The sequence below is a fragment of the Spermophilus citellus genome (genome assembly GCF_964194105.1).
Source record: "Spermophilus citellus genome assembly, chromosome: 4".
Taxonomy (NCBI): Eukaryota; Metazoa; Chordata; class Mammalia; order Rodentia; family Sciuridae; genus Spermophilus; species Spermophilus citellus.
The window spans coordinates 27,461,832-27,486,758 of NC_138185.1; the positions used below are offsets into that span (position 1 = coordinate 27,461,832).

Below are 24,927 nucleotides of genomic sequence, written 5' to 3' on the forward strand. Positions count from 1 at the left end.
GGCAAAGTCTCTCCACACCAAAGGTCACCTAGAATTCCAGCTTAAAACCCAGCTCTTCCCTTCATTATTCCTCACCAATTTGCTCACAGCCAATCTCCAATGGGACTGGACCTCCTTTTTTGGGAGTTGGTTCCATCTCACTTTTTTCACCTAAGAATTCAGCAGTGTTCTACCAGGACACACACTTAAGGAACAAGGGACATGACCTCTAAGCAGTTCCTCTGGTGCAAACCTATTGCCCTGCCTGGCCATGCACCCCAGCACAGCCAGGGGCAAGGTGTTCACTGCTGCAGTTCTGCTGAGACAATGCTGGACACTAGAACCCCTGCCCCTGCCGTCCCAGAACCTGTACCAAAAGGCAAGGGAAGCACATGAAAGGAACCACCGAGACGGGAGCTGAGAAAAGCCAGCATAAAGCACTTTTATTGCAATAGTAAAACTTGAAACTCATACGTGGTGCGGGGGAAGCGGGGACAAAGCAACAATTTCTCTCACCAAATCACTACACAGGACAGCAAAGGGTAAGAAGGGGCTGAGGGACAAAAAGCCAGGAAACCTGGAGATCAGCAGAGAGCCAAGCATCAAAAAACAGGCGGTGCTGAAGCTGCGTTGGCCAGCAGCGTTTTCTGAGAGTACACTCGAGGATGTGTCACGATGGCCGGGCTTTCACTGGGTGTTGAAGTCTACAAACAGCACCTTCAATTTAAACTTTCAATTAAGGTTCTTAAAATTTACGAAGTGGAACTTGGATAGCTTCGATATTACAAAAGTTCTGAAAATCCATTAGAAAAACCACAAGATGGAGGAAAGAAAGGGAAAAAACCCCCAAAACAAAAAACCCCCAAAAGACCCCAAACCAAAACCAGCCAGGTCACAAAGGTGGCTTCAGAGGTCCCTGCTGGCCCAGGGACAGATACCTGTAGTGTCCAACATCGCAGTGAAAGTGATCTGCTTTCAAAAGGCAGAGGGGTTCTGGGGAGGGGGTTGGCTGGCGAGGAAAAGGCCCTCCCCACTGCAGTTTTGGGTAGGGCTTTGAATTTAACCCAAGGACATTTCTCACATCGGAGAGTAATTCAGCCCTCCACAGCGTCTCAAATCTGCTATGGCTTTGCAGCGCAGCAGCAAGAATGTTTAATATATAATAGATAAAAATTTCATCCAAAAAAATAAAATAAAATAAAGATTCTTGCAAACCCCACCCCCCAACACCAATTCCTATTCTAAAGTTAACCCATTACTTGTGCTGTTGATACCTGTCAAGATACTTAAATGGAAACCTAGATTCTAAAGACTGAAACTGAATCTTCACCCCAAAATGAAAACAAAACGACTAACTTGAGGTTTATGGCATATAGTTTAGGTAAACACACATACAAGGAGAAAGGGGAAGGGGAGATGGAGGTGTCAGAAGCAAAGCTGAGTGACAGAACACATTCAGTCAGGGTAGATGTTTATACAAAGTTGTAGTGGGATGCCAGGAAAAGCTCCGTATGGATTCATGTGCACGCGTCTGGAGGCACCGGATCCCTCCATGGCAGATCTGTTGGGGACAGAAAAATGTGTGAGTTCCAGCAACTCCGTGTTCTTTGTGGAGACAGACACAATACCATCTGCCATGCCAAGTCCCATCCCCTGCAGCTGAGAGATCTTCCGGGGACCACATCACTTCTCTTCCAGGTGGAGAAAGCCAGATGGGCACTGGCTGGATTCCCAGGGGAGCAACCTTCTTCCTGCTTAAACTGGTCCATGTGTTTTGTTTTGCTCTTTTGTTATTAATCTGAGGCCAAGTTTGGCTTGCTGCAAACAGCAGGTGGGCTGGACCCTGCTGCTGGCAGTGGAGTTCCCCATTATCAATGGCTCCCCAACTTGGCTATGTATAGCTTGGCCCACCCCGGGGCTTGAAAAAAAATGTAATGCCTGGACCCCACTCCTAGTGACTGTAATTAATTGGTTTAGGGTGACCTCAAAAGCTACTCAGGTCTTTAATGTGTAATCCACCCTGAGAATCACAGCTCTAATTGGTTCTTGACATGGTGAAAAGACTTGGGAAATGTTTCCAGTTTGGCCATTCCTTGGAGACCTTTGCAGGAAGTGCTGAAATTTTCTTCAGCAGAGGGCAGGGAAGGTTAGGTTAGGGTGTCCTACCACCTTTCTCTTTTCCTTTCCCTCTCTCCAACTCATCAGGGTTTACAGAAAGTGAATCCTCCTAATTCAACCTTTTACATTTAAATGACTCAGCTCTCAATGAACAGGAGGGGGTTTGGGTTAGGTGTAGACCTCTGGGTGGACAGAGGCTTCTCTAAAGGTCCAGAATTCCCTCCAGGTAGGATGACAAGCAAAGAGACTAGAGCTGTCAAGTCCAGCCGGGCCTATGTTACCTTGGTGTGAATTTATACCTAGGATCAGGCCATGGAGAGGAGGATCACTGATAGGAAGAAGCCTCTCACTCCAGGAAGCCCCCCCCCCACCCCCGCCGCAAGCCAAGCTTCCAAGTAGTTCCAACTACCACGGCACAGGTGGCAGCAATTTGTTGTAGCTTTCAAACAAAAGCACCCTCAGCCAGTCCCTGGCTGTGCCCTCGTGGTCCCCGGAGCAGGAGAGGAAGGGAATAGAAAGATCTGGGCCAGTTGGGAAGGAATGACAGCAGGTGTGTTTAGTGATTCTAATACCTACATGAAAAGGGATGCGCCATGGGATATTCAGTTTGGTTTCCTAAGAAATAAGGGCAAAAGAAGGGAAATCAGGAAATGGGTCTGGTCCTACTTTGCCACTGCCTGGATGGAACTGAGGAAGGTCTTTCTCCAGGACTTAGGCTCCTCACTTGCTGCCGAGGAAGACGGATGCAGTCCCTTCCCAGGACTGGTCTGAGCACATCCTTTTCATCTCACAAGCATCCTTTGGCCTTATCTTTCTGCCCCACTCCCTGGTACAAGTTGGCCATGAGTGTCCTGGGTTCGGTCCCCAGGGCAGTCAGCCTCCCTCACATCATCTAACTGGCAGTAACCAGGAACCCTACAGCCGAGAGCGCCACACAGTAGACATGGTATTCATATTAGAGGTGCTTCTCTCCTGGGCTTCTAGAAATGGGGGAAGCAAAGTCATCAGAGCCTTATTTCTAGAGAACTAAAGCACCAAAACTAGAGTGACATAAAAAGACTTTAAACAGCTGCCACCCTGAGTTAATTGGAGAGTATAAGCTGTCCCTTTCCTTAGGGTGACCAACTTTTACATTCTAGATACACACTAATTAACACTGAAAGGACACCCTACAGGGAAGAACCTAGGGGGAAAGAGAGTCCTGTGGCTTTTTTTTGTTGTTGTTCTCTTCCCATCAAACTCTGGGCCTCACAAGGAAGGAGCAAAGGTAGTTAAGGCCTTCAGCAGGTTTCCTTACCCAGGAACAGGGGGCTGAGGGAGGGGCCACTCCTGTCATTCCAGTTTTAGAAGCTCCACATCGAAGACCAGAGTGGCGTGTGGTGGGATGATGCCCGGGTGCCCAGTGGCACCGTAGGCATAGTCTGGGGAGATAGTCAGTTTGGCTCTCTGACCCACACTCATCTGTGGAAAGAACAAGAAAGAAACACTCAGCAGGACACACATCTGTCTCTGGAGAAGCAGAGCTGTTTCCCGGGGTGTTCTCTGGTCAGGATGGTGTTTATTAGGAAATCCCAGGAACTCTGTACTTGCCCAGGCTGCAGGCAGCACCCCTTACTTCCTGAAGGACTTGAGGTGAGCAGTGAGACTCCAAGGATTCCAACAGCAGTTAAAAAACCCTGACACCCCTAAAGGTCAGGTCCACAACCTTTCCACCTAGATCTTACTGACGGACGCCTTCCAGTCCATCAGTGATCTGTCACTCAGAGAACATGTGGTTAGGTGGCATCTATGCTCTTGTAAAAGGATTACAGCCATCCCTTGATATTTGTGTATGCTCAAGTCACTCACAAAAAACATATTAGCATATAACCTAAACACATCTTCTTGAACACTCTAAATAGCCTCTATTATAATACCTAACATAGTTTAAATGCTACAAAGTTTTTATATTCTGTTGTTTAAATAGTAATGATAAAAAAAAAGTTAGTAAGTACAGATTAAACTCCCCATCCCCAATAATTTCTATCTTTGGTTGGCTGAATGTATTGTGGAAACTCTGAATATAGAGGCCTATCAAATTTTTGCTTTAAAAGCAAATACATAGATAAAGTAATACTTGGGGATAGTCTACTTTTTTTGTTTTCTATATTTATATATTTACACTCATACTGAGAAACTTGAAAGCAGATAATATGATTTTCTAGAATACAGAATAGCATGTACAGTGAGTTCCTATTTGTACAAATATTTATATTTGCCCTACTACATAAACAGAAAACATCTTTGGAAGTACAATGAAAATTGCAGTGTTTTCCAATGGAAAGCAGAGTGGTGAGTAACCAGAGAGGAAGGAAAAACTTTCACTTTGAAACACTGAGCAGGTTTTCTGCTGAATCTCCACCCTTCGCTTATTTCTCCTCTGATCGTTCACGGTGTGCCCCTGGCTCTGACTAAGGGGGAGTGCAGTAATGTTGCTAATGCAGTTCAGAATCCACACTTCCACAGCACTTCTCAGAAACTGGGACACATTAGACCAGTTTTAAGGACAGTTAAAACTTATGGCTTTACCTAATAACTTCAAAATAATCATTTTCTTTGAGCAAATGTACATCTACAATATATGCTAACAACCCGTCTCAGTGGGAGTGGTTCCACAGGCATGTCCACAAAGTTCGAAGGAATATAGCAGTTGTGAATATACTTCCATGGACAGATGCCCAAGACTACTGTTAGACGAAAAAGGGAGGCCGTGAAACTAGCACTTGTATGATTCTATACCTGGAATGCGAAAACCAGAACGCTAACAAAGTCAAAAAAGAAGGGGCACAAGACAATCCTCCCTTCTTCCTATGCCTTTAACTCACTGGCTGAAGGCTTCTGTGCAGGGGAGTTTAGTATAGGGAGTTCTGTGTGGCTCTCAATCTACCTCAACGTGTCCCAAGTGACAGGGCTATGACCCACCCCAGAGCACTGGGTCAAGGGGAGTCTGGGCTTCTCCCAGTCACTTATGATGCCTCGCCACACCTGAGACATGAAGTAGGTTAGTAACACCATCTCAGTGGCAGTTGTGACACTTGGGACATATAACACAGTCATTGTCCTAGTGCAGACACAGAGGATGTCTGTGGTGTGAACAATGGTTGGCACAAAAGACGGGGGATGGACTACAGACTCAAGAGCTGGCCAAATTACAGGGGACGGGGCAAAATGGCATGGCTGACAAGAGTTCCCGAGGGAGGCAAAACACACAGGGCCCCTTCCTTGCACTGCCAGACCTTCTCTCCTCAGGACAGAGACCCACACTCAGGAGTAGGAAGGCTTCAAGTTCCAGTCTATTTGGAGAGAAGTCAGTGATATTTCATGGAGAAAGTAGAACATTGTGTATTCTGGAAACGAGATTGACAGAAATCTTTCTTCTTGTCTTGTTAAATTTCCAATTCTCCTCGATAAGAAGATTACAGACTAACTGCCATCACGCAGAGCCCGCTAGGTCTCAGCCCACCATGAGCACCCCCTTACCTGATTAAAGAAAAAAAAAATCTGCTTGACAGAATCCTACTACATTTTGGCAATTCTAGGTCCCCCATCATCTCTTGGGAATTTTGAAGTGTTGGCAGAATAAAAGCTTTTCCACAAATAGGGAGGAAGGAGGTGAGGAAACAGACTCAAGCAAAATGACTCTCTTCATGAGTCTGATCTCTCATAAGCTGTCTAACATAATGTAATCAACAATCAATAAAACAAACAAACAAAAAATTAAACTATACAAGATAACATTTTTCATTCATCATATTGTCCCAACGCCAAAAGTTCTAACCCCATACTCAGTTGGTGGGTGGGGAGGACACAGCACCCCCAAAGCCTGCCCGTGGCGGTTCAAAGAATGCAATCCCCACAAACCCCCTCGGCAGGATCTAATACAGGGCGCAGGTCCCCTGAGCCACGTACCCCACTTTTGAGAATCCGTCCTACAGCAGCAACACTTGCATACATGTAAAATCAAGTCCATACAAGATGAGACACCGCAGCATTATTTATAATGGCAAAATACTGAAAATGCCATTATTAGGGCTCAGGTGGAATAAATTCTAACACACCCACTGAAGGGAATACTATGCAGCTACACTCCTTTATGCTCTTTATGCTCTGGTGTGAAATGTCAATATAGATTAAGTGAAAAAGCCAAGAACAATGTATTTGTATAAAGGCAAGAGAAAGGAGTACATTTTTGTGTATGCTTAAAGAAACCATAACACAAGAAACACTATTAAGAAGTTATCTGTGGGGTGTTGGGCAGTGGAGGCAGAATGAGAATGACACTTTTCATTTATACTTTTTTAAAAAATTTTTGAATCATATGAATGTGCTATCTATAAAAATAATTTCAAAGCTAGATATCAGGAAATAAAACAAAGGAGAGCATACCTGGGCCACCCCTTCTTCCCAGCCTCGGATCACCTCCTGCTTGCCTAGCATAAACTTAAAGGGCTTATTTCTGTCCCGGGAAGAATCAAATTTCTTTCCATCTTCAAGCATCCCTGTGAAAAGGGCAGATGTAACATGAGCAATGAGGAGAAAGACATGAGGCAAGTCAGAAACCAGCAGCAAAGGACCCATCCCACCCGCCAGCGCCGGCAGGGCGTTCTAGCCCGGGAGGAACTGGGCATACAGGGAGGATCCCCTGGGACCTCACTGGGCAGCTCTGGTTCTAGGGAATCCCTCTATACCAGACCTGTAGAGGTTCCTCAGGAAGTCGTCCACAAAGGGACCTTGCCTCTCAGTAGCAAGAGCAGTTTCCTTGTCTAAAGGCAGAGAGCGTCAACTCCCTCCATCATGAAGTTCCAGCAACCTGTGGATTTCTTCCCAGACTAAGAATAACTTTAGGCTCACACAGGGCTTACAGGGCAAGAGGCAACCCTCCTTCCCTAATTCCCCCGTACCTTTAACAAATACCATGTAACCTCTCTTTCACTGTTTAGATGAGGCAAACCCCTCCACCACTGCCACTCCATGATCCCCTCTGCAGCTGAGTGTGACCCCCATATATTGCTGCTCTCCAGGCTGGGGTGACTGGGAGTTCATCTAGAGAACCCCTCTCATACCACAGAGTGTGGTATTCCATCAAGGAATCTAATCTGGACCCTTAGTAAAAAGCCTTTATTTAGCCCAATGGGAACTGTGAACCATGAAAGGGACCAATAACAAGGCAGGCTTTGAGTTGTCATAATCTTCCTGAGAAAAGGAACCACATGGGCTGAACCAGAGGAATGAAAGAACTTGTGCAGCTTTTGTCCTACTTATTTGATTCAGTGGTGACCAGACCTCTGGCGCTCATTTCTTCACACACACTCATTCAATTCTTTTTTTTTTAAAATTTTAATATTTATTATTTTTTTAGTTTCCGGTGGACACATCTTTGTTGGTATGTGGTGCTGAGGATCGAACCCGGGCCGCACACATGCCAGGCGAGCGCGCTACCACTTGAGCCACATCCCCAGCCCTCATTCAATTCTTTTCACAGCACTGTCCCAGGTTACATAGATGAGGAAACTGAGGCAGAGAAGTGAAGTAATTTGAAGTAGTAAATTTAGACTATAAATCCAAATATTGCATTCTTTCTACTAGACTGTTTCCTAGCCAAACCACAATGGCACCCTTCAACAAAAGGGGGAACTCCAGAGATGGCGATCCCAGAGGGCGAGAGCTATGAGAACAGGGGAAAAGACATCTGTGATAGACATCTGCAACTCCCCTTTCCAAAACACACCATCAGCACCGGTTTCTCCGGAAGTCAAAGTAAGCCACTTGTGATAGCTGACACCACCTAGTTCCCGAAACTCACAGTGGAATCCCAGATGGGATGGGGCCAGCTGTTGATGTACAACTGACACAACACTGGCTTTACTGGAAGCTGAGGATAGGCACCACCAGGGTTCTAAGCATCATTCAAACGACTCACCCAAACAAAATTCTGCTGTGTGTGTTTAGGGAAGCAGGGAAATCCCAACCTAAAAAACATGGCAATATTTATAAGGACAGGAAAGCAGAGATGAACTGAGAATGTTATCACAACTACCAGATTATGTGGAGTTTAACAAAATAGGAAATGGGGCTGGGGGTGGGTGCTGCTGTCCTGAGAGCTGGAGGGGAGACAGATGTCCTGGGGCAGAGTGGGCACGGATACTGCCTGAAGCCTGGGACTGAGGATAAGAGAGAAAAACACCATGTAGAGGCAGGAGCTGGCACTCCAGAACTGGTGAGCTGGGGTACAGACTTAGCTCATCCCTTCACTAGTACACAACTACCAGCTGTAGTACTGGAATAGTCTTCTACAAATGAGTAAGCGGGAGAGAGGAAAGCAGTTTCCCAATTCCACAATGCCACTGTGCATGTACCCCTTGCAAGCTTTGCTTCATGCACTGAACCCAACACAACTGAGCTTAGTGGTAAGGCAATGAACCGCTATACTGTCCAGAATCCTCTTCCTGAACAGACAGGGAGCATTTCCATTCACCTTGAGGTTGCATGTAGCAGAAATTTGGAAACCAACTCCAAAACTCTGTAACCTGGCCAAGGTCAGAGGCAGTCAACGGCAGGGTATCTTAGTAAAAAGCATTTATTTAGCCCAATGGGAACTGTGAATCATGAATGGGACCAATAACAAGAAATAGCCTCTTCCTGGTCTGTACTTCTTTGAACAGACCTTGAGTTGGAGCACAGGATAAAGGGCAGGTCCTGGCTCCTCTTTCTGACTGAATATCACCCTCCAGGAGCAGCAAGAGCCCCAGCTAGATGAACCAGATTAATCTAAGCCTTTCCCTATGTTGGTGTGAAGGCGTACGGGCCCGTTTGGGCACTAAGACCTACTTAGTTTAGGCACTACTTCACCTATTGTGAACATCTACTAGAGTCTTCTAGGAAAGTTCTGCCTCACTAGCAAAAAGAGACACACTGAGGAAAAAAGCCCCTACCCTCCACGCAGCTGAATGCTGCCAAGTGAGCATGTGACGTCTGAAGCTACAGTAGCTACATTATAACCAGGGGAAGGCCAGAGCACCAGGGCTCTGAACCAACCCAAGCCACCTCCTTTAAGACTTACATTCTAGGTGGCATATAGTGGCACATGCCTGTCATCTCAGCTACTTGGGAGGCTGAGGCAGAAGGACTGCCAGTTGGAGGTCAGCCGGTGCAACTTAGCAAGACCTTATCTCAAAATTTAAACTAAAACAGCCTGGGGTACTGCTCATTGGTAGAGTGCTTGCTTACTACGTGCACAAGGCCCTGGGTTCAATGCCCAGCAACTGGGGGAAAAAAGGAGGGGTTCTGAGGTGATCATAGTGTCCTCTGAAGGCAAACTATTGAGATAGTAAAAAGATCAGTGGTTGCCAGGAGTTAGGAGGAGAGGGAGGCATGAACAGATGGAACAGAGAATTTTTAGAGCTGTGAAAATAATCTTTATGATACTATAATGGTGGATACATGTCATTATACATTTGTCCAAACCAAAAGAATGAACAACACCAGGAGCGAATCCTAATGTAAACTATGGTCCTTAGGTGATTATAATATTATGATATAGGTTTATCAATTTTAACAAATAAAGCACTCTAGTGGGGAATGGAAAAAATGGGGAAGGAAGGCTATGCATGCAAGGGGCCAAGAGACACACGGGAAATCTCCACACCTTCCTTTCAATTTTTCTGAGAAACTGAAACAGCTCTAAAAGGTCTTATTTTAAAAAAAGGAGGTGGGAGGGGGGTGCTGAGGTTGTGGTTCAGTGGTAGAGAGCTCACCTAGCATGTGTGAGGCACTGGGTTTGAGCCTCAGCACCACATAAAAATAAATAAATAAAATAAAGGTATTGTGTCCAACTACAACTAAAAAAAAAAAAAAAAACTAAACTAAAAATAAAAGTCTGCTTTTTTTTTTTTGTACTGAGGATTGAATCTGAGGTGCTTTACCACTGAGTAACATCCCCAGTCCTTTTTAAAGAATTTATTATTTTGAGAAAGGATCTTGCTAAAATGCTGAGGCTAGCCTTGAACTTACGATCCTATTGCTTCAGTCTCCTGAGGATTTAAGTCACATTTTCTGTTACTTAAAGCTGAATACAACCTAACTGGTATGAGTTTAAGCTTTTAAAAATTTTATTTAGCACAGTCCAATGTACAGTTGACATAAAGTAATAAAGAAATGGAACTTGACAACCAAGATCACAAAGTGGTATCACTGACCTGTGATAACCAGACCAGTGTTTTAGGCCAGGACTCAGTAGATATATTTTATATAGGTACAAACAAAAAAAAAACTTTTAGGTAATGGTTGCTACACTTCTCATTTTTAAAAAGAATTGGATTGTAACCCATAGTTTAAAAAATACAGTATACCTACAGGTGAATTATCCTATTTTAGGCCAAATCTGAACATGGCCCAGTCCTGGGCAAGATCATATTCTGATTGCAATGAAAAATCACAAGGTATTGAGACAGACCCTACACTTTTCTCTTACACCCCATCCACTCCGGAGGTGAGAATGTTCTTCAGTGCAGAGACTCTAGGTCTGTGCAGACCTCTAAATCCTGCTCTCTTAAGCTTGTGTGGGACTCTGAGGGACAAAGCCACTCCCTGTTACCTTAGCAAATCATAAAAGCCAGGAAGCAGAATCTGCCTAGGATCCTGATTCTCCTATGCTATTTCAAGATGAGCTGTTGACTCTGGGAAGAGGATGTAAGCCATACTCCAGAACTACTGACCACAGTTACCATCTGTCAATCCCCCGATTTCATCTTCACAGAAGGGCTGGTGGGGTGGGTATTCCTTAGGCCCGAGGAGAGGATCTCCCATATTTCAAGTCCAAAAGCCAAGCAATATTCTCATAAATGGTGGTATGTGTCTGAGTGGATGTCACACAACTGGCACAAGCTCTAGGATAAGGAGATACTTGAAGAAGGGCTTGCCCAATGGGGAGTAACAAACCCTAGTATGGATGTGAGTGAGTGAGAAGACTCGGGGGAGGAGGCCAAGAGGAGGGTAAGCAGTGGTGCCCGTCAAGAGGCAGGAATGAGTGTGCACTACAGTTCTGGAGTGGGAGTTATGCTGGTCAGCAATGATTGCAGGACATAAAGAAGCAGGTGGTCAAAAGTCAAGATGGAGGAAAAGGTTCAGATCTACCTCTGAAGTAGTGGTAGAGCTCTTGCCTAGCATGGGTGAGGCACTGAGTTCAATTCTCAGCATCACATATAAGTAAATAAAATAAAGTCCATTTACAACTTTAAAAAAAAAAAAGATAAGCCTACACTTGCTCCAGCTTACATCCTTGGGAATTTCCAGGGGGAGGCTTAGGCTCGGCAACTGGAAGGGAACCTAAGGCAGGTAGGACCACAGACTCTACAGACTATCAGGAAAGTGCTATGGAGAGACCTGCAGAGGTTTGCAGAGTGTCCTCCTTGAGTATTCACCAGAGTACCAACAAGTGCACATGTCTGGAGAAATTAAGTTCAGGAAAAGAACCGTCTAAAAGCTTTAGAGGAAACAGAGCCCGGTGCTCACATAGGGCCGGGATTAGTGCCTGTTTCCACTAGACAGAATAGGAGAAACGTGGTTCACAAGGCACTGGGTAGAATGTAAGGTAGCAGAAAGTAATCAGCCCTAAATTGAGCACTGCTAACAAATCACAAAAGCAGACTCACAAGGATCTAGTACTAGTAAATGCTCCTCAGTAGGAAGCTTGAGAAGATATATAGGAATAAAGATATCTAACACTCCAAAAGGCAAAATTCACAATATCTGGCATCCAAAGAGGCAGGAAAACATAACCCACAACGAGGAGAAAATGGTAGAGGATGTTAAGACTCAAATTTCCAGATATGAGAACTATGAAATTAAAAATGCACACATAGAAAAGCAAAAACTTGCATCCATACTTCATTGTCAAATGCTGACTCAAAATGGGTCACAGGCCTAAATATAAAAGCTAAGAAATCTTTGTGATTTTAGGTTAGGCAAAGATTTCTTACATACAATGTAAAAAAGCACTACTCATAAAAGAGTAAACTGAACTTCATCAAAATTAAAAACTTCTGTATTTAAAAAAAAAAAAAACTCGGTTAAGAGAACGAAAAGACTCAGACTGGGAGAAAACTTTGGCGAAGCATATTTCTGATAAAGGCCTTCTATCCTGAGTACATACAGAACTACCAAAATTAACCACTAAATGGATACTTTGTTGAAAAAGATGTATATGATGGCAAGCAAGCACAGGAAAAGACCTTCAACCTTTCTTAATAATTACAAATATGCAAATTAAAACCACCAAGAGAGGTAACTACTAATACTGATCAGAATGAGTAAAACTAAAAGACTGAAGCCCCAAGCCTGAAGAGGGGGTGAAGAAACAGGACTTCTCACCTGCACCCCCACCTCCCCGCCACTGGTGGACTGCAAATGGGGCAACTACTACAGAAACAGCATCTCCCACATGACATGGCCACTACCACTGAGCCAGTAACAAGAAGAAAGGACATGCTATGTCCATATAAAGACTTGCATGCAAATGTTCAAAAATTTGTAAATGACCCAAATAATCTACCAACTAGTGAACTGATAAATAAGTATGCCCATATGTAGAAAATATTCAGCAATAAAAAGGAACAAACTACTGATACTTGGAATGACACAGATGAATCTCAAAATAATAATGCTGACTAAAAGAAGCTAGACAAAAGAATAAATGGTGCACGATCCCATTTACAGAAAAACTTCAGAAAAAGAAAACTAATTTCTGCTGACAGAAAAGCAATCAGCAGTTGCTAGGGGAGGGTAAAGAGGAAGGATTTTTAGAGGGAACAGAGATTTCAAAGAAACATCAAAACTTATGAAATTGTACATTTTAAAGGATGTCAATTAGCTTCAACAATTTTTTTTTAAAGAAAAATAAAAAAGTAGGTAGTGACATTTCTAAAGTTCTGCCTATGCTTAGCTCCTATATCCATCCTGGCAATGGACGAAAAGTCTGGGAGGGGGAAGGCAAAGCAGGCAGCAGGTGAAGTCTCAGCAGTTGCTCCAATTTTAACTCTGGAGGTCTTCTGTGCCAGGTCCTAGAGCCCTGGAGCAGTGGAGCCACCTCCACGTCAGTGCTGTAATTTCCTAGAGAAAGCACACTCTGCAGGAGGAGGCAACTGAGGCTGCGGTTCGGACAAGACAGCTGGCATTCTTTAGGCTCAAAAGGCCATGCTCAGCAAAAAGCACCCCCGTAGTTCTTGCTATCCTGACAGCACCCGCCACTTTCATTTCTGACTATACACAGACCACACCTCATGATCCAGAGACTGCCTGGAAGAGCTCCACATTCTTGATTCAAGTATTCAGTCTTGGCTCTTAGGACTGAACGTAGCTTGAGGTCACAGATCTGGACTTGGAGTCCCCATGGCACTCAGCTCAGCCCTTGGCACTTGCAATGCTGGCATTCACAAGCACTTTTTGTTTCACTGTGTGATTTTTAAGAATCAGGAGGACAAGTAAGAGGCTTCCATATTTAGACCCTCTTCCCTTTATGGGTAAGAAGAATCTGAGGGGTAATCCCAGAATAGCAGCCTTTATTTTCAGCACCTCGAAGTCACTCATCAGTGAGAAAAACATGAAACTCTGGGGGCCTCCAGATAAAAGCACAAGACCATGAAAGAAATGAAAGCTATGGCTGCACGCAGAGTTGACATCACCTTCACCTGGGTCTCCTCCCAACTGTTTAGCAGGTCCTTGGGGGAAGACCCAGACTCAAATCCTTGGAGAGGGAGCAGGAAGATTAAAAAAAAAAAAAAAAAAAGAGGGGGTTTAGCGGAGTTTCAAGTCCCTTTCCACCATGGCAGTAGGCACTTTCCTGCCACTTACTGCTTGAGCATGTTCTTGTTCAGAAGGAATTGGCAGAGGGAGACTTGGCCAGCAGCTCCTGGGCAGACAGAGTGTCCCGGGTCCTTGGCCCATGCCACAGAAGCAGTGGTTAAGACCTAAAACTAGGACTTGGAGATTTGCAAGGACCACTGGGTTATTTTTCGTTAATAACTCAAGAGAAATGGAGTCATTTCCAGTGTACTCTGCTTTGTGGAAGGCAGAGCTCCCCTTCTGGGTACAGTACAGAAGGGGACTGAAGGCACCTTTAAAAAATTACACTTTTGAGCGTACACACTGAAAAGAGGTGGGGGCACCCAGCTGAACACAAGTTTTTCTGCAGATTTTCATGTGAATCCACTTAGAACCTCCTTGTGTGGCTGAGGTGCCTGTGGCCTCATGGCTTAGCTGTTTTCCTTCCCTCTCCTCATCAGACACAGAGACTCCGAATCACCTTCTGCTTAACTACCTTACCAGAAACTCCTATGCGACCTACTACCCGCGTAACAGCCCCAGCAGGGCCCTCCCACCTCTCTCTAGCTGTGTGCACTCCTTCGCTCCCATAAGGGTTCTTTATGCTTAACAAGGGGGGGGGGGGTCAGCTGTATTTGCTTCCAAACCCATTCATGGCAGTTACACTAATTGTGTACAGATGACATAATTAAATAATATGTAAATTAATAAAATGTGAGTGTGACTAGAAAGAGTAGTCCCAGCTGACCGCGTGGAAAGACTTAATATGGGCAAGTCATTAAAAAATACAGCTAGTGAATAACGTTGCACAGACGACAGACCACTGTATGTTTGGAGAAAGAAACTGTAAAAATCTGGAAAGGTATGGCATTTAGGTGATCTCTTACAATAGTCCTTGCTCCACTTAGGAAAAAAAAAGGTCAAACTTGGTTTTTGTAAGAACTATGATGGGATACTCCACAAGTGAAGCCTAATACTCAAAAAGAAATTCTTTTTGTTCTGAAAGTTCTCATACTCCCTCCCCAGGGCCTTTGCACATGCTGTTCCCACTGCCTAAAATGTTCTCGCTCAAATAGTCACATGGATCACTCCCTTACCTTCCTCAGGTCTCTCTACTCAAATGCCACTTTCTCACTGAGGCCTACCTGTACTGCTAGGGTCATTCCCTACAGGGTAAACATCTTAAGGACACGGTGGAGGCTTTTTCTCATCTCCTGACACCTTCCCTGAATAGCTGGGCAATAGCTTTGGTGTGCAGCGGTTACAAGAGAAAGGAGTGGTCACAATTTTATTAATCCATATGACTGAATAAAATCCAAAAAGTTGTAAATATTTTTCTCTCATTCTAACTTAAAGGAAATAGAAAAATACCAATCATAACAGAAATGTGGGCTTTGTCCACCCAGCTAGTCTAATGCCAAGTCCGAATTGGCCACTCATTCAATAGTCACTGACTCATTCAAACAGTCACTGAATGCCCCCTCGATACCACAGTACATCAATGCTAAGCACTGATGGGGAGACTCTAGAGAACAACAGTGAGGTTCTGGCCTCAGTCTGTTGGGGGAAAAGCTGTGATATCAAGACTGGGAAAGAGCTTGCCAAGTACATAATGGGAGTGGGGGCAGTGTGGCAGCACCTAAGCACGGAGCAGAGCGCCGTGGGGAAAGGCTGGCTGTGTTCAAAGAACCAAGTGGAGGCCAAGGTGATCCAAGTTCTTGGATCAGGAAGAGAAAATTACAAAGCAGAAAAATGATTCCCAGTTTATGGACATAATAAACCATTAATACTTCATAAAAATCAGTTTCAACCCCCCAAAATGTTTTTAAGTTACAGTCTATGGGTGAATGAATTTTATGGTATATAAATTATATTCAATAAGGCTGTTCAAAAATGTCAATGGGACCTCTGAAAGGAGCCAGAACTCTTTGGCGATGGCTGATACCAAAACCAGAGCAGTGAAATCAAGGAACTGATTCATCAATTCCAACTTCTCAATTCTGGGACTATTTCAATTATACAGGTATTAAAATAGTTTGGAAATCATAATCTGAAGCTCATGTACCCTTTATTATTAGTGACAACAAAAATATAGCTAGTCCTATAAATAACTGGGTATAGGACAATACAGTATCTTTACATATATACAAGCCATCCTATAAACAGGACAGGACATTGGCACACATGGACATGCTCCTCAGGTTAATCTCTTCAAAATCAAGGCAGTCAGAGAGAAGCAAAGAAGAATTCTGATGAACAGAGAATAATGAGGGCAGGTAGGCATCATTTCTGTGGCCCAGAATACCCAGGCATTACACCAACGCATCACTCTGCAGTACACATTGTTGCAGAGAACAGCTATTTTCCACCATTAATAATTTGAAATACAGTGTATTCCTTGAAATAAAGAGACAGCCTAATTCTAGAGAGTAATGAATGTATTTCTTATATTATGTATCAGTTATGTACATAATACTTTGCACAGCTCAGCATTTAGAAGTAACTTAGTAATAAAGCTTATGAAATCTTTACAATGCATCTAAAAAGTTTTTCAAACACTATAATCATTCACCTATTACTTTTTCTCCAAATAGACCTCTAAAAACATTATTATTATTATTTTGGTAGCAGAGATTGAACCCACGAGCACTTAACCACTAAGCCATCCCAAGCCTTTTTTGTATTTTTTTATTTAGAGGCAGGGTCTCACTGAGCTGCTTAGTGCCTCGCTGTTGCTGAAGCTGGCTTTGAACTTGTGATCCTCCTTCCAGTCTCTCAAGCCTCTGGGATTATAGGTGTGCGTCCAGCCATAATTATTATTTTGAAGTTACCTTAAGTGATATATTTGTTGCTCATTTCTTAATGGGTTTTCCACACTGAGGACAATGAGACAAATATAAAGAATAAAGAATTTCATTGATTTTTAAAGACTCTGGAATTTTTAGGAGTCCACAGTATACTAAAACAGAGGGAAAAAAATGTTGGAGTTTGATTTCTCACTTTAAAAATAGTATTTAAAATGAAGGAATTTGCCTTACCCTCTCTTATAGAAGACAACTAAGAGAAGGAATGAGAAAATTTTAATAACTGCCACTTTGTGAATGCTACTGAAAAAAAAAAGTCTTCTGGTAAAAATTCTCCACAAGTGGAAATACCACCAAGGTGTCTGCAGGACGCAGGTCTGCACTCACAGATCACTGCTACTTGCAAAGGGAAAATTGTACCTTTACAAACAAGATGGAATTCAGCATCACAAACAGTGGTACTTACCAGGGTCTATTCAGACATTTAACACTGAACATGCAGTTTACAGGAAACCAAGAGGGGGAGGACAGGGGCAAGTTAAACAATACCAGGAGGAAACAACAGGACAGATACGGGCATTCTATAAGATAATTAGCCTGCTGCCTTAGAAAAATCAGGGTCATTAAGAAAAAAATAGTGCACATGATGCACCAATTTAAAGATGTGGGAAAAAATAATAAAATTTTTTAAAAGAAAAAAAGTAAATTTTAAAAAAGAAAAGAATAAAATAGTGCAAAACTCATAGATTCAGATTACAGAAAGAACATCTAACTGCAATGAGTGAACAATGGAGCTGGGGAGTCTTAAAAAAAAGGATAAAAATGCTGAAGAAACCTGGGGTGGTTTCAATGAGTTTGGTGTTAGATACTGTTAAATCATTTAAAACTTTTTCTTAGAGGTGACAAGGAGAAGGATAAAGAGAATAACCCCATTCTTGGGGTATGTTCAAGACTTCAGAGAAGTAAGATGTCATGATGTTTGCAACTTAAAATGGCTCGGCACAAAAACAGATTACAGAACTGCTGCTGTCTCCTTTCCTATGAGTAGACAGAAATGGCATTTATGATAAAACTGGAATCTAGGTGGTAGCACATGTCAGTATTCTTTGTTCTATTTTCATTTTTCTTTCTCTGAAAACTTCTCCATGAAGAGCTGCCATACACACAAGATGCAACAAAGCCTCTGGATCATTTAAGACAAGGGAGCTGTCATCCACTCTTATCTATAGGAGACAATGAGGACATTTGTGTTGTGATTTTGATAATGACACTCCCAGAAAGAGATAGTAGCTTCCACAGCAAAGTCTATTTCCACAGTGTTAACATCTCACCATGCTGAGGGAATGGAGGAGAAACAGGACTGTACCTTAACCTACTCATACAGCCTGGTACAGGCCAACCCCAGCCCTTCGGATTCAGTGCTCGCCACAACCACAACTAATAAACCCCCCTTGGTCCTCAAATGCAAGAGAACAGCTGCAGCATTCTTAGCCAATGAACACTAGGAACAATGTCTTCAGATGAATCCCCACTCAGCCCATCTCCCTTCCTGGGTGCCTATTTCCTCATATGTAAAACAGGAGGAGGAGGCCATCGCCCAAACAAATGCACCAAGATGCATGGAAAGCCACATGAAAAACACACCAAATGCAAGAGGTGGCATGAAAGTTTGGGCTATCCAAGGAGTTCAGTGTCAAGACCCTGGCTCTTTGTCGCACTCTCATCATCACCAAAGCCAAGTGGGCACAATACCCAGTGCTGGGACACAGGGAGCCTGACAGTATGTGTAATGACATCATCACTGTCATATGCCCCCAGCTTCACACCCTCAGCCACTCCTGTTGGTTCCACTTTACAGGTAGCACATGGAAGCTGAGAAGGGCAGGACCACTTGCTCACATTCTCAGAGCTTGTTACATGGCAAAAGACGAGCTCCGATCCCTCAAAGGACTTCCGACCTCTTTCAGGATCACTATCCACCTGGCATCACCTCTGCTTATGGCCTGGCACACATTTGGGATACAGTCTGGGTCCTGTTTCTGCCCTAACCCTCCTACAGTCCATTGTCTACACAGAAGCCACAAAGGAAAGGATTAAAATCCAAGTCAGCTTAAGAGCTTCCAAAAGCTCCCACCTGACTCAGAGGAAAAGCCAATGTTCTCCTACAACCTGCCACAACCCACCCCAGCCTCCAGGTTTGGCCCTGTGCGAGCTTTCCCCTCTACCTGGAATGCTCCTCCCTGACAGCCACAAGGCTCACACTCCGACTTCCTTTGAAAGATGCAAAGATGTCACTTTGTCACAGGCCTTTTCAACTACCCTCATTAAAAGCAAACTCCCTTTCCTGCTTTTCTTTCTCCAGTGTCTCTGAATACCTGAGCTGTCACACTATCACGGGAGTCTTTGCCATGGGCTGAATCCCACTAGATTAGGCCTCTGTCTACTGACAGAGTTCACTGACCATGTTTCATGCCTGGCCTGTTGGTGTAGGAAGGAAAAAGTCCTGTCACATCCTTGCCCAACAGCTCCAGCCTGTCTGCCTTGAGATTGCATCCATCTGGGGGAAGCCATCTGAGGCATCTCTGCTGGGTGTGAGCCTTCCTCCAGACACCAGCTCATCAAACAGGAAACAGGCAGCAGGGCAGTGCAGGAAATAAAGCAAAGAGGGGGAACGGAGGCGAGAGAAAAGCAAGAGGCTTGAGGGAGCTGCAGGAAAGCACACACCTGCCTGAGGAGCCTCAGAAGCCCTCCAGGAGGACCCCTAAAGACCTGAGGCTGGGGGACGCTCAGCTTCTCTCAGGCAGAAGCCAGGAGGCTATGAATGACTTAAGCCCAAATTCAAGGACGAGATGTCAAGCTACTTTTTAAAAGGATAAAAAAAGAATTTCTTCAATCTTGAGGTTGCTATCACAATGGCAGGCACATGGCCTGCTGATGTGAGTAAAAGGGACATGAACCTAGCTGCGTGCCAGGGAAAGCTCAACAGTAAAGATGACAAAGCTTCTGGAAGCAGGGAGTGGGCTCTGAGAATCAGCTTCATCCTCAAGGCACTTAATTGGTGGTTACCTCCCCACCTCCTCCCACCTAATCAACGCATGTCACACTATAGGAGATGGCTTATATGCTGCCAGGAAAGTTTTCCTTTTCCCTTTGGTACTACACAGAGGTGGTGTAGGACTTTAAAACCTTGCTCATGCTATGCTCTGCTAGAGAGCATGGGAGGCACAAGTGGGAGCCTTGAGAGTGACATCAAGGCCATTAACTGGTGGCATTTAAAATATCCTAGGGGTAAAATCACACCGTATTGTGCTCTGGTGGCTGAGGGGGAATTTGTCACCTTGCTTCTACCTGCTTTCTCTGGATCCACCCCAAATCAACAACAGTGGACAGATGGCCAGAGCTAACATGGTTAGGACTGTACCTCTAACCTAAACCTGGGTCAGCTAGATCCTCCACTTCAGCAACTGTAACCATCAATCATATAAGCAGAACAATCTGAACTGGGTACCCAAAAGGAGACAGAGAAACTGGCACCTTCCATCAGGTGGGAGAAGCAGAAGAATGCATATCTGTAACAGGATTACAAACAAGCAGGGACAGGGGGAGAGATGAAAACTAGGGGCATCTTGAGAACGTTTCTCTCTTCTTAAGACACAGTGGGCTTCCTGCCTTTGAAGCCCCCTCCCAAATCTTTACAATAACCCTCCCTTCTGATCATGTTCATTCAAGATGGATTCTGTTCCCAGTGACTTAAAAGCCTAAACTGCTACAGATGAGATGCACAGTGCCTACCCCCTCCTCCCACGCCCCCACAGGTCTCAAACAGGTTCTTCCTGGGAGGCTGGTGGCAAAGACCCACGGGAACAAAGCTGCCTGCCTGCGGGAGAACAGCCTATTCTGTGAACATGAGGCAGAGCTGGCTTCTCACTAAGGCGTCTTTGTAGAGCTTATCAAAATGAAATAAAAGAGAAAGCTTTTGTCCTAATGCATGCCAGGGTCTTGCTGCTGTTCTGGGAACGTGTGGGTGGGTGCCACCCGCAAGGAAAACACAGACTTGAAGAGGCACTGAGAGCCCTGATGGTGTTCTAGGTCCCACGGCCATCTGTTCTTTTACTAAAAGGCTTCGGCATGCTGTGTGGGGACATTTCACCAAGAGACACAGTGAACTGTTTCTGCCTCCATACCAGTGTCAGTCCTCAGCAGTACCAAAACACAGGGGAGCCAGGGATGAGGGGCAGACTTGAGAGTGGGACAAATGCTGCCAAACCACCTTGTGTGGCCACCTGCAAACAGGTGGGGAGAGGCTACAGTGGAAGGCACCTCCTCATCAACTTGTAGGAATTCAAGGAACTGCCCACTCACCCCAGCACTATAAATAAAGCATAAATAAATACTCTTCTCAACATGTGGATCAAAAATGACCAAACTGACGAGTGTTCCTCCCTAGACCTCGGAGGCACAGGTGCTGACTGCTATCTACAAGGACAGTCATTTAAATCACTTTCCAGTTTTTGTTCAACATGAGACTGACTGTTCCCTTCAGAGATGGATCTCATACTCCCTTTCTGGCAGCCCTTTAAAGGTTCTAGTCCTTAACTCTGTCCACCTCCAGCCTCCATTTCTACTCAAGGAGAAGGGCCAGAGAAATAAAAGGGCACAGGAGGGAGGATGTTAGTTGCCTTTTTTTCCCTTCCTAATTTAAGTCATTTTCCCCAAGAAGGGGCTCCTCCATGATGGAGAAGAGGAGGGCAGAGCAGTTTGGTCAGAACTGCCCAAGGGGAGGGGGGAGGAAGGGGGAGCGGAACTGCCCTAAGAGAAGGGGAAGAGGAAGAGGAGGGAGGAGAACTGCCCAAGAGGAGGAGGAAGGGGGAGCAGAAGAAACAGAGGAAGGAGGTGGGGGATAGAGGAAAGGGTGGGAAAGGGATAAATGGGAAGGAGAGGGAGGAAAGGTTATTCACTTCAATTGTGGCTACAGCTCTCCAGTCCTGGAGCCAACAGCCCCTCCCCTCCCCCACCTCACCCAACCCTCGAGGACCTTCTAAGGACAGGGAGTAAAAGATGGTTCCAAGGTGCGCAACTCTGATGTCTGAATTCTGGCTAAGGGGTCTAAACTTCCCTTTGGCTTTAACATCACTGTATAACAATACCCTCCCCGAGCCTCCAGTTGCCTTTTCATTAAAATGGGAATGAGAAAACTCTCTATTTCGGGGGTGGGGGCGGGTAACACGTGCAGTTTTTGGTCATCCTGGTCCATCAGTGAGGCTTGGAGTGTTTTCAAAAGTAAGAGGAGAAAAAGACCGTGCACATCCATTTCTTCCACAGCCATATCGAAACACCAAGTAGGGACTTAGGAAGTGGGACGTTTCCCAACCGCGGCTCAAGGGCGCATCCCGACTCCCGAGCGGAAGGGGCAACTTCGCTGCCTTGAATTACCTCGCCCTTCTTATTTTCAATGGAGGGAGAGGCGGAGCCAGGGGAAGGTGTCCATCGGGACGTAGAAATGTTCCACATTCCCCCCAAGGGTCCCTGGCCAGGGCTCGGCCCATTCGTGAGCGGGTGACCTTGGGCAAGGGACTTGCCTCGCCGAGCCTCAGTTTCCTCATCTGTGCAGTGGGCATACAGGCAATACCCAAGGCACAGAACCGCTTTGGAGGGGCGAGGTACCGCCTGGCCGGAGTCACAGCTCGAAAACGTCGGCTCCCACTGTCCCGGGTTCGGCAGGCCCCAGGCTGTCCCCTCCCGGCGCGGCCACCGCCCAGGCCTCAGCCTCGGGCCACGCGGGCCTCGCCGCCGCCACGCCCCGGGTCCCCAGGCCGCGGCTGCCGGCCACAGCCGGGCCGGGGGTCGCGGCCCGGGCCCCCCACCCCGCGGGCGCGCCCCACTCACCGGTGTAGTGCACCACGCAGGTCTGGCCGCGCTTCGGGAAGGTGCGCCCTGAGGAGACAGACAGACGCGCCGGGTGAGCGGAGGGCTCGGCTGCGGAGCGCCGCGGGCCGCGAGCGCCCTACTCACCGTCTCCGGGGGAGATGGTCTCCACCTGCACTCCCATGGTGGTGGCGGCGGCGGACGCTGGGCGGGCGGCGCGACGGGCGGCGTGGACCGTGAGCGGACCTGGCGGCGGTTCCGCGGTTCTGCCTCGTCCCTCCGCGCGTCGCCTGCGCACGCGCGCGCCCCCGCACGCCCCGCCCTGCGTGCGCGCCCCACGCGGCGCGCACGTCCCGGAAGCCCAGGCCGCCGTACAGAGGAACCGGAAGCCCCGAGGCCCCCGGACGCAGCTGTGTTTGAAGACCTGTCCGGCGCGCCCCTCCCTGCCTTCCTCTGGGCTTCCAGCCTGGCAGGCATCGCCTCAACCGAGTTTCCCAGCTGAAAAGCAGGAGTAATAACTGGGGCTCGGCCAGTTACTGACAGGGTGACTTTGAGCAGGTTCACACCTGCACAGGCTGCGCAGCCTGCAGAGTGGGTGGCTGTGAGAAGGCAGTGCACGTGTGTCATGTTACCGATCAGTAAATGGTTCAAGTTTCTGGGCTTCTCTTTGGAGGAGGAGGCAGTGCTTACATTGCCTTGCATGAAGCCTGTCCGGATGCTTCCATTCGTTTCACCCAACTTTACCATCGCATATTCTGATGGAGCACCTATTAGTTATCATGCACTGCGGTAGATGCTTGGGACATAGCAGTGAAGAATATACTCATTCCCAGACTTCAAAGAATTTACAGTCTGGTGTGGAAGAGACAATTAAATGACCACATAAATTAAAGTTTCGGTTCCGTTAAGTGCAATGAGAGCAATACATGGTGTCATGTCATGACTTAGCCTGGAGTGTGGTGAAATGCTTTCCTGCGTTAGCCAGGTTTAGCAAAAGTCAAAAGCATTGGCCAGCTGCACAAGTGCATGTTAGAGTGGGAGACAGAAGAGAACCTTGTGGCACTGTCTTAAGACCTACGGAGGCAGATGTGAACTAATCCCTCTCTCGTCTCCCTGTTTGTGCTCCTGTAAGTGTTTTAAACAGGACCTCAGAGTTCTCTGACACTGTTCTCATTGTCTACATACCCTTCCCTAGAATTTCAGTTGAGTTTGTGTCTGCCTTGTCAATTTTTAGAGCAGGACATAAGCTGTAAGAGAAACCGAGTCAACAATGGCTGAAATGAGAAGTTATTGTCTTTCTCATGTAACAGTCCAGAGGCAGATGGTTCAGTGCAGGTAAGAATTCACGGGCTGTCCAGGCACCCATGCTTCTTATTGCCTCTCAGTCCTTAGAATCTTACCCTCATATGTATGGTCCCAGATGGTTCTCCAACATGATCTCCTTTGAACAGTGGGAAGAGGGAAAGGAGGAGTGACAGCACAACCCCTTTCCTTTAAGGACATGACCTAGAGGCTGCATACTTCTCTTCCCCTCACACCTCATTGACTACAACGCCATTATGTGACCAAATTTAGCTACATGGGAGGCTGGGAAATACAGTTTCCACTCTAGGTGGACATATGCCCAACTAAAAATCAGGAAGAATGGATATTGAGAGACAAAGTTTAAAAGAGCAAACCCAGCTGTTGCTAGGACACTAACCCTACCACCTAGAGAAGATCTGACTGCAGAGAGCACAAATTATGGAGCAAGAAAGCCACCAGGAGGTGAGAGAATTCCTGCATCCAGTTTCCCCTGAAGCCCAGCAGGAAGAAACTTGCTTCACTTTCACCCTGTGCTCATGTGGTTGTTCATGACTCTGAATTGGGCATCTGTTCAAAACATAGTCCTGCCTTTGCGACAGAAACCATAAAAATCCATAGATAAAAGGCTGTTTCGCTCTTCCTGTGAGGATTCCCAAGATCCTCATGTTTGCATCACCTCTTTCTTATTGCTTTCTTACTAGGTAAAAGGAAAAAAGGCATGTGGCTATCATTTCAGCTACTGGTGGCAATATGCAACGTTGGTCCAAGATGAATTGGACTCAGAATTCATGTGTGCTGGGCAACACAAGGAGCACTTATTAAGCATTTGTGTGTGTGTGTGTGTGTGTGTGTGTGTACGCACATACACATGCACACTGAGGATCGAACCTGGAGCCTTGTGCCTGCCAAGTACATGCTCTACAATTGGGTCACATCCTCTGCCTCTAAGAAAGTTTTAATTTTTTTACTTCTAACACTTCCACTTTGCTCTTCCTTCTGT

At 45.7% G+C, this 24,927-nt stretch overlaps 1 protein-coding gene across 2 annotated transcripts; it reads right to left on the reverse strand.

The window, feature by feature from the left end:
• Window positions 1–395: 395 nt before the first annotated feature.
• FKBP1A (FKBP prolyl isomerase 1A) lies at window positions 396–22,947 on the reverse strand. Of its 2 annotated transcripts, XM_081291755.1 has the most exons (5): window positions 22,770–22,947; window positions 22,644–22,691; window positions 6,523–6,635; window positions 3,395–3,558; window positions 396–1,540 (listed from the first exon to the last, which is right to left on the reverse strand). In XM_081291755.1, exons 1-4 carry the CDS (start codon window positions 22,804–22,806, stop codon window positions 3,430–3,432), a joined length of 327 nt encoding a protein of 108 aa, XP_081147881.1. In that variant the 5' UTR covers window positions 22,807–22,947; the 3' UTR covers window positions 396–1,540; window positions 3,395–3,429. The 2 variants fall into 2 exon arrangements, with proteins under 2 accessions (XP_081147881.1, XP_081147882.1); XM_081291756.1 differs by lacking the exons at window positions 22,644–22,691; window positions 22,770–22,947 and adding an exon at window positions 6,830–6,851.
• Between the last annotated feature and the right edge of the window lie 1,980 nt (window positions 22,948–24,927).